The sequence below is a fragment of the Podarcis cretensis genome (assembly GCF_951804945.1).
Source record: "Podarcis cretensis genome assembly, chromosome: 2".
Classification (NCBI taxonomy): domain Eukaryota; kingdom Metazoa; phylum Chordata; class Lepidosauria; order Squamata; family Lacertidae; genus Podarcis; species Podarcis cretensis.
In genome coordinates this window covers 36,634,459-36,649,020 of record NC_137171.1, presented here as the reverse complement: position 1 = coordinate 36,649,020, position 14,562 = coordinate 36,634,459, and the positions used below count along the sequence as shown (strand labels likewise).

Here is a 14,562-nt window from a genome sequence, read left to right as displayed (position 1 = left end):
CAGAAGGAGCAGTATCACAAGCTATCAACAAATGAATAAAATAAAATAAAAAATCTGAGCCCCTGGATCATTAAATGAGTAATAATACCTGCTTAGAATTTAAGGCAGAGATAAAATTAACACATAACATGGAAATGAATCCATAGCTTGTTAAGTAGTGGGAGAGAAATGCATCTTGTCCAAAAGGACTCGGTGGGTGTAAGAACACATGCTGGGATATCTTCATTAAATAATAGACAATTCATGTATTATAACAGTGTGATCTTACTGAGCGTTGCTCACTGAGAGCTTCCTTGATTTCATAAGACTTCCTCCTAGTCAAGTGAGCATCAGATTGCCACCTGTAGTTTGGTGAAGAGCATAGGCAAAATGTTTTTTCCTCGGTATTCTATGCCATTTCGTTCCAACTGACTTTCATCAATAGAAAAGAAATCCTTTCGAAGACAAGTTTTTCAGTGGTGGCTACTTGCACCATTAGGCAGCATTGTCCCCATTCCCCACAAAACAACTTTTGCTTATAATTTGCCAGCCTCAAGTCAACTTGAACATTTAAGACAAGTCAGGAAGGTGCTACAATTGCATCGTCCATGAATTACGGTAACTGGATTGCACTCCAGCCACAAAAGCTGAGGCTGCCGAACAGACTCAGCTGTTCGACAGTGGAATTTGCTGCCAAGGAGTGTGGTGGAGTCTCCTTCTTTGGAGGTCTTTAAGCAGAGGCTTGACAACCATATGTCAGGAGTGCTCTGATGGTGTTTCCTGCTTGGCAGGGGGTTGGACTCGATGGCCCTTGTGGTCTCTTCCAACTCTATGATTCTATGATTCTATGACTCTTGGCCCCAGGGTCTTGTTTAATAACTGTTACAGCTATTAACTTTCTGTATCTTGTATTTTTTAGATCCCATTATGATTTATGTGGAAATCGTTCCATTTGATTGGACACTTTCTGATGAGTTTTATTTATTGCTGATGACTTTTGTCATGTTTGCAATTATGTAAATTATATGCTGCTAAGCAGCACAATCCTAACCATGTCTACTACTGTACTCAGATGTAAGTTCTATTGAATTCAGGGAAGTAGGGTTAGGGTTAAGCATACGTGGGCAGCCCACTGTGTTTATGGCGCAGTAACTATTTTTAAATGTGCACCTACACATATAAATCAGCCCAGGCACATTTGTTGCATATAAAAACACATGCAGTTTTTTAAGGTATAGCTTGGCCATCATTGTTCCTCCCTCCGCACTGCGCATGCGTGATCTGCCGTCCTGCGCTGCTCTCACCTACGCCAGGCGGAGAGCGGAGCGAGGGCTAAACTGAACCACGAACTGAGGCCTCCAGGCGACTCTCTACACATTGCGAGTCTAGGATACAGTAGCGAGCCGCGCCGCGCCAGGTGCGCACGCGCGCTTCCCTCCTCGGTCCGGAAGAAGGGGTCATTGGCTACGGCGGCTGCGTGGGTCCTTTTCCCGCTCGATGTTAAATGGGAAGCTGCTCCCTGCTCGCGGTCACACGCCGCTGTCGTCGTTTGTCCGGCGCTCGCGGTGACGGAGAGAGGGGGACGACGACGACGAGCGTTTCCAGGGCAACGGCCCGCTGCCTCTTCGCTCCTCTCCGGCGAGGAAGCGCCCGGGGCCTAGCGGAGTTCGTGGGAGGGGGGGCGCCTCAGAAACTGCCGCGCCTCTCTGGGGAGCTGAGACCCGGGGAGGGTGGCGAGGGGGTAGAGAAGGGCGCCTGGGCTGGACCCCTCCGCTCTCGCGCTTCTTCCGGCTGCAGAGTAACCGCCGCCTCGGCCTTCCACCTCGAAGGGCCCTACATTTCGCCTCCCGCCTTAAAAGGTCGCTCACCTGTGCTGCTAGGTGCGGCTCCCGCCGCTGCCGCCACCTCAGTGCTGGACGTGAAGCACCTCAGTGCTGAGCCTGCAAAGCACCTGCCCCAAGAGACAGGCAGCGCCCTATATTTATAGGTTATTTTGGGGCCTGGGGTTTCCCTTATACCTGCAATAAAATTTGGTCCTTTAGAGCAACCTATAGCTTCCCTGCCATCTCCCCGTTGTTTCTGCCATGGAGCCAGTCAAGAGGCCCAGTGACGACAGCCTCGTCGTCCCCGGGATGCCAGAAAACAAGCTTCCCAGGGAACCCAACCCTAAAGACAGTCCCCCGAACCCGTCCCTCATGAAAGCCTTGGAGGCGGTTTTAATCGCTGGCCGGCGTGGCTTGCTTGGCCCGGAAGCCATGGCGGCAGCGGGAGGCACCCCGGAATTGAATCCGGGAGGCAGCAACGGAGTGGCCCCTCCGGCAGTAGACCCTCCGGGAGGCCTGAATCCTATTCCCCGCTTGGAAGGAGGGGGGAAGAAGAAGAAGGCTGTCAACGAGATGCGTACGTCTGTGATAACTGCCGTGCAACAGGTGATGGGTAAGTCAAACAAGGCGCCCTCCAATATGGTGGGGCTGCAACCTCAAGCCAGATGCTCCGAAACACAAACCTGCAGGGATTGCCATTTCCATGCCACTGTATCTTGTCCCACACTTGTTTGGAAAAAATGGCAGCAAGTGAGTGAGGATGGAAAAGCTTCCAAACCACAGCTGCCTAGTGTGGCATGACTGTGGTAATTGTGCCAACTATATATCTAGCTGCAACTCACTGAGAGCAAGGGTAGATTTTTCTTTATTTAGCAGGAAACGTAAAGTTTTGTCTCTGTGTCCCATGGCCTTTGACAAGGCCAGAAAGGATAGAATTAATTGTGGAATATTAGAAAATGCAGAAAACACATGTTGTGGTATAAATTGATTGTGCACCCCACACCATAAACTTCTGAATTAATAATGCAGATTTTTAGTGACTGCGTTAAAGTGGGCAAGTGGAACAATTAAGGCAATGGAATACCCATTATGAAACCAGAAAGTAGTAAATAAAGAGTTGAAAAAGAATATGGGCACAAATGCAATGGTATATAAAATCCTGAAATATTTAGAAAAAGCAATTGCTGAATCAGTGTAGGTACCATACTATATGTGATAAGCTTTAACGTTATTGTGTCATACAGCAAGTCAGACAATGCATGATCAGCAGGTCCTTATACTTCTGAACAATAGATGTAAGTACTGTAGAAGAAGACGATTTTTATTGTCTTGTGCTTCTGGCCTCTCTTTGTCTAGCATTTGGTTCTGCCTATAGCTGATCCAAAGATACTGTATTAAAAAAGCAATCATATGTTTGCCTTACACTGAGACCAACAATACAGTGGTGCCCCACAAGACGAACACCTCACAAGACGGAAAACCCGCTAGACGAAAGGGTTTTCCGTTTTGGAGGCGCTTCGCAAAACGAATTTCCCTATGGGCTTGCTTCGCAAGACGAAAATGTCTTGCGAGTTCCTGCGGGGTTTTTTCCCTTCCCCCCCCCCCTTTTCCTAAGCTGCTAAGCCGCTTATCAGCTGATCCGCTGATAAGCCGCTTAACAGCTGATCGCTAAAAGCCGCTAAACCGCTGATAGCGCTAATCCGCTAAGCTGTCAATGGGCTTGCTTCACAAGACGAAAAAACCGCCATACGAAGAGCCTCACGAAACGGATTAATTTCGTCTTGCGAGGCACCACTGTATGTTGCTGCTTTGCCAGAAAAAAGGCTGCCATATCCAGTGCATACTCAGACTGGGAGTGGGGAAACACACTACTTGGAAAATACACAAAAAGGGAAACAGTGCCACTGTCCATCAATCTGGTGCTATGCGGAACATGCTGCGTATAATGCAGACATGAAGGGAGCCAGTAAGCCAAGCTGGGGGCATTTTGGCCATGCCATTGTGCCCCTAACATGTACGAAGTGCTGACAACTGGGCAGCAGTCACATTCAAGGGGCCCTTCTGGTGCTGTCTGCTAAAGTGGTAGCAAACATACTTAGGTGATTACTGGCTCGAAGGCAAAACATTTTACCCCTCTAGCAAACCCCAATGGAAGAAAAGCATAGAATCAAGTGGTAGCAACAAACAAGAGAATGCAATAGTGCTGTCTCCAAGCAAGCGTGAACAAACTCAGGAGGTTGCTGGCTCAAATCCATACCAGCCATTGTTCCTTGATCAAGTACACTTGTGGAAATACTTGAGTGAATGCATACATGTTTCCAGGGGTAGTGGTCCAAATACTATCAAGTGAAAAATACATTGTAGCTCACATAAAATATTGCCTGGGAACAACTGGGACAGTATGCTCTCAAGGTCGCACTGATCGCTGGGAAGGATCCAGTAGTGCACCAGGAGCAGGATTCATACAGCATCAAAATCCAGGTATGCATCACCAGAGACTTCTCCAGGACTGAGGGTAAGCATGTAGCAGAGGCAGGTGCCCTTGGATATCAAGTTGCTGGACCAAAGAAAGTGGGGAGATTGCCTACCAGCCTGGGGGCATATCGACAGCAAGAAAATAGTAGTCCTTTCACTCTGAAACCATCTCTGCTAGGGACAGGGAGCACCCTGCAGACATGCCCACCATGTTGCTGGATAAGTCTTGCAAAAACGGCAGCCTAAAGTTTTGTACTGCTGGGACTTCCGGAGGTGGCGCCTCCGACAATGGTGGACTCTCCCTGATTTAGAGGGAGACAGCTCCACAGAAACCGGGTCTTACCGCTGCAGCGAAGCGGGGACCCTTTCAAAAATCGCAGGCGGAAGAAGCCTGCGACCGTGGGACTCGGCGGGCACCGTTTGCGCCCCTCTGTTTGGCAAAGGAGCTCTACAAAGGGCTCCGGAGTGAGACGGGGGTTGGCGTGGTGCTGAGAGTCAATCGCTACTTCTGTGGAGTGAAGCTGCATAGCCAGAGTCGGAGAGCGCTGTCCTTTTTCCTATGCCAATTCGGATTTCAAACAACAACCCGTGAGTAGGACAATTGAAACTTGTGGATCAAAAGAATACCTTTGAATTAGAGCCGAGACGGGAAGTGTAAATAGGAAGTCTGCCTCCCGCTCTTTGTAGAAAGATCAAAGCAAAGACTTTACAAGCTAAAAGCTGTAAATTGACAGCCTGGAATTTCCTGCTCTTTTAACTACTAAATCCCCCCGACAGCAGGAGGATAGGGGGGAAATAAATTGTGACTTTGCAAATCCTGCAGAGAGTAATTTAAGAAAATAAGTCTTCACTGTTCCTGACCTGGGGACGGAATGAAAGGAAAGAGACTGTCGGTGGTGCCTATAACAGGAATATAAGAAATCTGACAGATAGAGTTCGAAGGAAAAAAAAAAAAAAGTCCAATGCTGCCTTCTGCCTGATTGTTTTATATTAAAATATCTGAAAATCGAAAGTAACTTTTATTTTCCCTTGTTGGATACACTGTAAAAATGGATGCTAAAAAGTAACCACACCCCCTAGAGGAGGTCTGCCAGTGCTTTTGTTTTATTCTATAAAGAGAACATAGCAGCTGGGAAAATCAGACTGTGGGACCAGCTTTCTGACCTTGACAGAATGATGAGAGAGGAAGTTTTATCTGCCCTGGACAAAATATATGATGTGCTGCAACAGATGGATAAGAAAGTGTCTCTTATGAATCAAGAGACGGCCCACATTTTAGCTGCAGTTAACAAGGAGGTGCCAATGGAATGTATAGTTACAGAAACTGCACAACAATCTACCCAGGATATTGACTTAGGGCAAGTGTATGAGGTTATGAATGTATCTCATAAGACACAGAGTCTTCAAGTTTTACAGGATCAGAAGCTGCAACATTGGGAGATGGAATTCGCAGGACACTGGTTAAATTGTGGACTTAAGAGAGTTATTACCTTTGGTGGGATTGTGAAACAAGTGGAAGATTATCTTTGGAATGATTACCCTTTGGATTACAAACTAGATATTGGGGAGTGCAACACTGGGGAATGGGACAACTGGATAAAAGGAGATGAAGAATTTTACCGCATAGAGTCCTCCAGAGATTGGCTCCCCAAAGAGAAAGAGAAGAAAATGCGAAAGAATACAACAGGGAACAAGGATTTATGTAACTACAAACAGAAACAAGAAAACTCGCAGAGGGGGCCTGGAGGTGACTTGAGTGCCTCAGATATTAGAACGCCGGATTGACAAGGGTTAAAGACTTAAGGACTGACATTATCCGGAACCAGGAAAAGGGACGTTGGAGAAACTTAAAATGAGAAATGCTTTTGTAATAAATTCATATTTATGGAATTAGTGTAATTCTAATGAAATACTGAGATGCCGGAAAGGAAGTATTTGGCTTTAGCAATGGTTTAAATCTAAGAATTTTAAAGATTTGAGGACAAGATAAAATTGGGGAAATAAGAATTTGTAAGAATGGGTTGATTATAAATGAAAATATGAGGTAAATATCACATGGGGACATATAACTAAGGGTAAGACAAGTGGCTATGAATTTGCTGAATTAAATTTAAAATGGAATACAAGGAGGGAGGTGAGAGGAAGTCAGGAAAATAAGTTAAGAATGTGGAGAATTTGAAAGGAGAGATTTTTATTTTTATTTTTCTTATCTTTTTGTTTTCTGTGTGGAATTTTTGATTTTTGATTACTGTAATTTTTCTTTTTCTGTCTCTGATGTTGTTGTTTTTTTTTGTTATCTTTGTGGTCTTTATTCTTGAGAAAACTTAATAAAATATCATAAAAAAAAAAAAGTTTTGTACTGCTGAGCAGTGCTCAATAACACTGTGGGCATGCCTTAAAGATGGGAACAGTCCCTGTGACCAGCGTAAGAGAGGCTCATCACTCAGCCACCTTTCCTAGTTGACCATTAATAAATTCAGCTGGAAATTAAAAGTTTTTCAACTACAGAAATTTTGAATGCTGCATTTGGGTGCCCAGAATTTCTGTGGCACCAAAGAATCTCATTGGCTTTAAGAAATTTCTGAAGTATATATTTTTATTTTGGATCTCCATACGTGGTTCATGTGCTTTGCTATAGCTTATCCAGCAAAAAACTAGACAGCCTGCTGCAGACGTATGTTTCCAGAAATGTTCTGTGTGCATGCATAGGTGCTATGCACATAATTCCTTCCCTCAGCTACCCCAGGTCAAATAATCAATGATAGCACTGGGAGCAGAGAGCTAGATTTGGTCTCCCTTATTAATGCCATAATTGGTGAAGGTGTGACTGTGGCAACATTAGACTGGAAGCAGTGACTTTTAGTTATCAAATCCACTTTACTTTTACGACCAATACATGTCTCATCTCCTTTGCTTAAACACCTGGATCTATTTGTACATCATGCACATTTCTGAGTTCCACTTAGTTACTGGTAGGGCACTCTGCTCTGGATTGCACGGGCTGTGGGAAGCTTGGGGGGGGTGACCAGCTTCATAGTAGAGTATTATACTTGTTCATCTTCTCTTCCAGCGGTATGATTCTGTGTTCTTGACACAAAGCGAACAAGGTTCAGATAATTTTTTCTACCCTAGTTTTTCAAGTTATGTGTCACTTTGTTAAGATGTAGTTTTGTTTTGTTTTGTGCATTTTTAAAACCTTGTTTGTTGCCATATATTGTTTATATTTATCTTAAGTATTAATCCATCTAATAAAAAGAAGCCAGCTAATTACAGTCAGATGCTCTTTTTGGAAGTGTTCTTTTTCCTCTCTGGTGCTTTTGTTCAAAACTTCTATGGAACTGAGTTACAGGTGGTAGGTATAATTCACATTCCACAGATGTCAAAGTGTAATGATTGCGACTTGTGCCCCTTATTTTTCTCTGTGTGCGGATTTTGAAGCTAACGGAGCCAAAAAGAATCTACTGCATTATGTCACTGCAGTTTTGATACTTTAAAAAAACTCTCAAGCCAGGTTCTTAGCACCACCTGCCATTCAAATGGCCATCTCCATGCTCTTGCCTATTTTCACCACTCACTGAATTTTGCTGTCTTCCTACTCTTACTGCTGTGGTTGATTATATCCTCCTCCTTCATTCTAAATGACACTCGTCTCATCACAGAGGTAAGTAGGCTAATCTTGCTGGTTCCCCTCTTACCTAATAAAACTCTTTGTATTAATCGTACGAAAAAATGCAGCATATCACCTGTAGTTGTCAATACCTGCAGTATTTGTTTGGTGATGGAGGAGAGGCAGGTTTGAGTGCAGGGTTTGACTCTTAAAAAAAATAAAGAGAGAGGTGCATCTTTTCTGTTTGCCTGAATTTTGGTTCATACAGATATGTTTGTGAAAACAGCAGTGGCGAGATCTGTTAAAACTGCACAGAGTTCACTGAACTGGGCAAACAGAATACTGTACAGATGCACTCTCTCTCTCCTCTCTCTGCCATTTATATATGTAAAATGTAGTTTAACAACACAAAATTAAGCATGTTAACTCCAAAGTCAGTTCCATATGCCCAGTGGCCATTACTCCTTACCATGTATGCTAAGGATCGCAGCATAAGATTACCATGTTTTGGCCATGCTAAAATTCTGGGGTGGCAAGAAAATGAGGCATGCCAAATTGCCTCTACTTGCTGGTTTCTGCTGTGGCCTTTCCTCGTGGGGGAAATTGCCCCAGAATGCTTATTCCTGTGAAAGCAGCTTAATGGCCTTTCTTGGTCAGAAAAAACACTTTATTGCACCTTCTTCAATTCAGGTCAGATTGAGCTGCATTTGCTACAGCTAGGTACACTATAGCCTCAGGTTGATATGTGGGTGAGTGCAGATGTCAGGATCACTCAGCTCCTGTTGTCTTCCCTGCCTGCGTATCATCTGGGCTGCTGCTCATAGTGGAAGGATTAGTGTTGCTGAGACTGGTTTTGCAGCCAGCTCTTTTCATGACCTGTGGCAGTGATAGTCCTGTCACCTGTTCCTGAAAACCAGTGCTTACAGCTGAAGGAGGGGGATATCCTTTTTTGTGTGCTTCCTTGTGTGCTGAGCTCAGCTGCACTGTTCACCCTACCCTATCCTTGATCCTCTTAGTGGGTTTTCCTCAGTCAGTTGTCTTAACAGGCTTCTGCAAATGTTTTAATTCTGCTGCATATTAGTGGACTTCTCAAAAGTGCAGCTAGCTTGGTCTCTTGATTTTGGTCTGGAGAGAATGCTGATCAAATTTTCTAGCATATTAACTTGTTTATAGATTTTAAATTTCAGTCTTTAACCTTTTAGTACTAGTGCTTTCAGGATGGAGGAACAGTAAGCTAGTGCAGGGGTCAATCTGAAGCAGTTGAACTAATGTGGCATTTTACTTTTAGGTGCTGGAGGACAGCAACCTCCCCCAAAGGAAATCTGGATATGTGGCAATTCTGTGATCTTGGCATCAAAGAAGAGAGCTAAAAGTCTACCACATGGATTGCAGTTGGGCATCTCTGTTTCAAGGGCATATGTGTATTGGCATGGGATACAGGCAATGAAGTGGGAACAGCTCATGCCTCTTCTGCATGAAATTTATCATCTCCGTTCTTCTCCATCCCTTATAATAATTCATATTGGAGAAGATGATCTACTTCCCAGTGATAACTTGTCTCTCATTATATCCATGAAAAATGACTTGGGCATTCTTAAAAGAGCATTCCCAAATGCTACCATAGTTTGGTCTTCACTGTTGCCAAGACGTGCTTGCAAGATGGACCAAAATCCTGAACAGATGGCGAAAGCTCAAAAGCATGTTAACAAGAATATGGTAGGCTTTTGTAATGAAATTGGTGTACACTTTTTGTCGCATAACTTGATTACGTCTGATAAAGCAAACCTGTTCTTGCCTGATGTCAATGACCTATCTGATGCAGGGGCTGATTTATTCTTGGCAGACCTGAAGAAAGTCCTGCGGTTCTATCAGGTTTTGGGATAGTTGGGAAGATGCTAGTAATATGTGTTGGCTTTGTCAGAAAGAATGGGTTTGTTGCTGCTTGACCATCATATAGTGTCTTACAAATTGCACACTTGGATGAATACGAGTGGATATGGGCTTCCTGTTCCTAGGTAGCTTTGAACTGCATTTTACATATATAGATGACACAGGTTGATAGATATGTTCCTCTGACTAATCTCTGCAACGATAGGACTGTCTAATAACAGATGAAAGAAACTGTTCCCTTTTAACATGAAGATTTTCAATGTATACACTCATTGTTAATGAAACTGTACATTTTGATTTCTTTGAGGGAAACTTGTAAGATGGTATAATGAAAAATGCTGTGGACCAGGTATCTGCTTACTGCTCTGTCTGCAAGGCATTATTCAGAGAGGCACATGTATGTAACTAGTCATTATAAGGAATCCAAGCAAAAACAGGTGAAACAGTTTTTCAGATGTTAACAAATTGTATGTGCAAGCGTCTTGGGTAGACGGGAAATGAGACCACACAAAGTATGCATATACATGTTTTTCAGCATTGGATATTTGCATTTGCATTGATTCTCTCTTGCAGTCAACAAATTGCTTACTCTAGCTGGTCATTGAATGCTATGCGCTATTCCAGAGTAAGCCATTTGAGGGTTGTGAGTCATTTGAGGGCTGAGTTTCTGCCGCAGACTAGTTCCATTGTCTAGAAGAGGTCATTTGGAGCAATAATTGGCTGTGATTCCCAACCATCATTCCCTAGTGTGGTGGCGCTTAGGAAGTATTCATTGTCTATAGCCATTTGTACCAGTTTATATTCCCCCCCTCCCATCTTACTATTTGTAATTCTGATATACGTTTTCCCACTTTGACTACCTTAAGGACATGGAATTACATCTGGTGGGAAAGACTTGCTTAATACAAGTACAGGGAAATTCCATATTACCTCTTCAGTATCCATAATTAATTATAATTACAGTCAACCCTATTGGACCATGAGAGAAAATCCAGACAGCCCCAGCATCATAATACTGTTATTAGGACCTCAGAGTAGTGAACTAACCTTCTTGTTTCACTCTTTATCGGGATGAATATGGAATGCACACGCAAAAAGGAAGAGGACAGGGAGAGAAGAGGAAAAGGTGTTGCTAGTAAGAGCGCAGTGGAAGTCGCATGTGCTATATGTGATTGCCTTAGCACAGCGATTCAGGAAAACGTTTGCCAAATGATTAGGTCTGTTTATGCCATGTGCAAATGATTTGAACAAAGAATCAGTGACCACGCTCACTTTGGAAATTGCAAAGCCAGCACTTGAACCTGTCTCTGATTTGGTTTTGAATCACTACTCAGGTATTTTCAAAGGGGGGATGGCCACTGATTCTTTGTCCCAATGCTCTCTGGTGCAGCCTGAACCATCTGTACTTGACATAAACTAACCTAATCAATCTGCAAGGGGCTTCTCCGTTACTGGTGATAGGGCTTCTACCATGCCCTCTACCAGCAACAGATCTCTTCTCTCCATGACACCTTGTTTTGTTTAACAACCTGTCTGACAAAGAGGATTGTGAAATTTGAAAAACTAGCCACTTATTTTGTGACATCTAAAACTCCTAATTAAGTATTGTAAAGTGGCTGCCGTTTCCATAATTAATAGAAATTGCTATTACAATTTTCTGTGCTTTTTTGTCAGAATGATGATAAATGATTTGCCCAGGGTGGTGGCGGTTATGTTCTCTCCCCCCCCCCCTCACTATTTTGTATTGAATTCACAAGCTATCATTTAGTATAGGGAGGTCAGGATAATGTTGTAAACTGTATTATGACCAAAGAACGTATTCATCAGTTTGTTGGGGTTTCGTCTAAGCTTGAGGATGAGCTTATCTATGCAGGTCAGATATAGGTGCAGAAGTAAGAAGTTCCATATGTGGTTTTTAATAAAAACTTAAGAAACCATTTTGTGCAAATAATCAAATGAAATTAGCAGCAGAGGCCAATACTCTTCCGGATAATTCTTTGGCAGTCATGGAATCATCCAAGACAGAAGGAGAAATGGGTTTATGTTTGGCTACCTGAATTTTTATTATCTATTTTTGCAACATGAATCTCAGTGTAAATATTGCAATAGAACCATAACTTTGACTTTGTGTAGTAGTGCCTTGCAGTGCTTTTTTTATCTCAGAAGAGTTACTGTTAACTGATGCAACAGATTTAGAGGTAAGTTGCTAGAAAAACTGCTCCATCTGGAATGAAGATGGAGGCAAATGTTTCCTATGGCTCATGCTGTTCGATATAGCCACATCACTACAGGAACTTAAGTGGATATGGACATCTGTGAATAAAAGGTGAGCAAAAACGGAAAAATGGAGACGCCTGCAAAACCAAGGAACTGCTATTTTTGTGAATTTTTTATATATACACTTGAGTTACACACTTAGTCTGTATCTTGTTTTGCTTCGAGTCAGATGAGGCTTTGCCTAAACTATCTACAGAATTGGATCTTTGCAAAATGTGATAGTATATGCCAGAAGCAAAGGTCACAGGAGGAAGCAAAGGGATCTCTAAACCAAGATGTCTAGAGAGAATTGCAACTTGTGAAGACATTTGAAGAATCAAAATTGTACTGCGATGGAAATGCAAACATGTCTTGACTGTATATTACTTTGTAACATATAAATGTAAAAAATTGTATGCAGGCAAAGGTTGTGTCCTGTAGACCTGCTACTGTTGTGTTTCTTCATGTTATGTTAAAGCAGTTGCCTTGCTTTGGAACTAAATCTGTTTTTGTACATTATATTGAGTTGCTACCCACAACACTGTTGCTTAATTTTGTTAAGATTCTCAGCCTGTTTCTGTTATACATCACCACAGTGTTTAAATTGCACGATAATGAAAATAACAGAGAGTCTGGTGGCACCTACCAAGGATGGGGTGTTTATGCTTTTGTCAATGCAGCCTTGTTAATTGTTACAATACTTATTTTGCTTTTACGTTATTATCACTGTCCTTTTGCATTTCTCTTGAACTAACCCCTGTCAACCCCCCCCCATGTATGTACACATCCACGCCAATTGGGGATTGCACTTCAGCAGGGGTGGGGAACCAGTGGGCTGCAACTCCCATCAGCCCCAACCAACATGCCCTGTGATCGGGCAAGATGGGAATTGCAGATCAGCAGCAGATTCCCCACTCTTGCACATCATGTATCTGCTTAAGTGGATTCTGGTCCATGAAAGCTGATCCTATAATGAATTTGTTAGTCCTTGTGCTGCCACAAGACTCTTTATTGGTTTTGGTGCGCCAGCCTAACACAGCTGTCCCTCTGGGAATTGTAACAAAATAAATAATTCTTTATTAAAGGGCAGCTGCAAACTGATTTTGGAAACAGTTCCTTTATCAACAGGCAACGATGACATTACTTTATACTATGAGGATTCTTCTCTAGAAGGAAGGGTTTTATCTAAATCATGAACAGGTAACTTTTGGCCCTCCCAGAGGTTGCTGAACTACAGCTCCCTTCAGCCCTAGTAAGCATGTCCAATGGACAGGGGGTAATGGGAGTTGTAGATAAATAACATCTGGAGGACGAAAGGTTCTCCACACCTGATCTAAATCATCTTTTTGTGGACATGCTGCTGTCAGCCTTGAGGCCCTATACATGTATTGCTCACATATGGGGCAATATTGGGGAGTAGGGCTGTGCTTTCTGTCCTGCCCCCAATATTAGATGTACTTCCTTCAGCAACTATACCCAGTTGTCTTTAGAGCAAGAATTCTCAAAAGGAAATCCACTGATGTCATCAAAAGGCATACCATGTGCACCAGAAAAAAAAGCAAGTAGTTTGGGGGACTGTAACAATGGGAACAGTGGCACATCTTGTCTATTCTGAATCTTGCATACCATTTCAATTGTAATATCCTGAATGTGTTTCAGGGCGGAATTCTTACTCAATGTTGATAGACATGACAAAGATGTTGGTATCAGTATTCCTGGAATAACACACAGGGAACTTTGTATAATAGAGTAAAGTAACTGAATTCTTTAGACAGATGTGAAATTAATTTTCAGGTTCAGTTATTACTTTCATCGTGGACATAGGCATTCATGTCTCAAGTTAATTCTTCCCGGTTAGGAGTCTTTAATTTATGAAGATAATGTTTTGGCCAGTTATCTGACAAATGCATTTTTCCCCTGGAAATAAAGCATCTTTCTTTATTGCACCTAGAAAAACCAAAATGTGTTTCACTGTTGATGTTTATAAAAGATAATACTTTTTCTTAGTCATGTTTAGCACAAACATGTACATAGGGTTCGAGTTAAACTAAGGAAATATTCACTCAGTGCCACATAACACTACAATTTTTGACTTGATTTATTAAGTCAGGGACACAGGTGGTGCTGTGGTCTAAGTGAGATAAGGAGCCAACTGCTTAGCTTGGCGGAGATGAAAAAATGCCGCCTTTGTTATAGCTGTAATCTGCGCCTCCATAGGGCGGTATTGAAGATTACACCCAAACTCTTAACGGACGATGCTGGCACTAATTGCACCCCCGCAAGAGATGGGAGTTGCCCCCTCAATCCCATATCGCCCCGTCCCAGCCAGAGGACCTCTGTCTTTGAAGGATTTAACTTCAACCGGCTCCCACGTAACCATCCAGCCACAGCTTCCAGACATCTGGTCAGTGTGTCTGGGGCCGAGTCAGGATGGCCATCCATCAACAGATAGAGTTGGGTGTCATCGGCATACTGATGGAAACCCAGCCCAAAACTCCGGACAAGCTGGGCGAGGGGGCGCATAAAGATGTT

General features: G+C 43.0%; 1 protein-coding gene across 1 annotated transcript; it reads left to right on the top strand.

The window, feature by feature from the left end:
- Positions 1-1,003: 1,003 nt before the first annotated feature.
- LOC307210366 (uncharacterized protein) lies at positions 1,004-13,992 on the top strand. Its single transcript, XM_079966228.1, has 2 exons — positions 1,004-2,415; positions 9,173-13,992. The coding sequence occupies exons 1-2, from the start codon at positions 2,064-2,066 to the stop codon at positions 9,766-9,768; spliced, it is 948 nt and encodes a 315-aa protein (XP_079822354.1). The 5' UTR covers positions 1,004-2,063; the 3' UTR covers positions 9,769-13,992.
- The last annotated feature ends 570 nt before the right edge of the window (positions 13,993-14,562 follow it).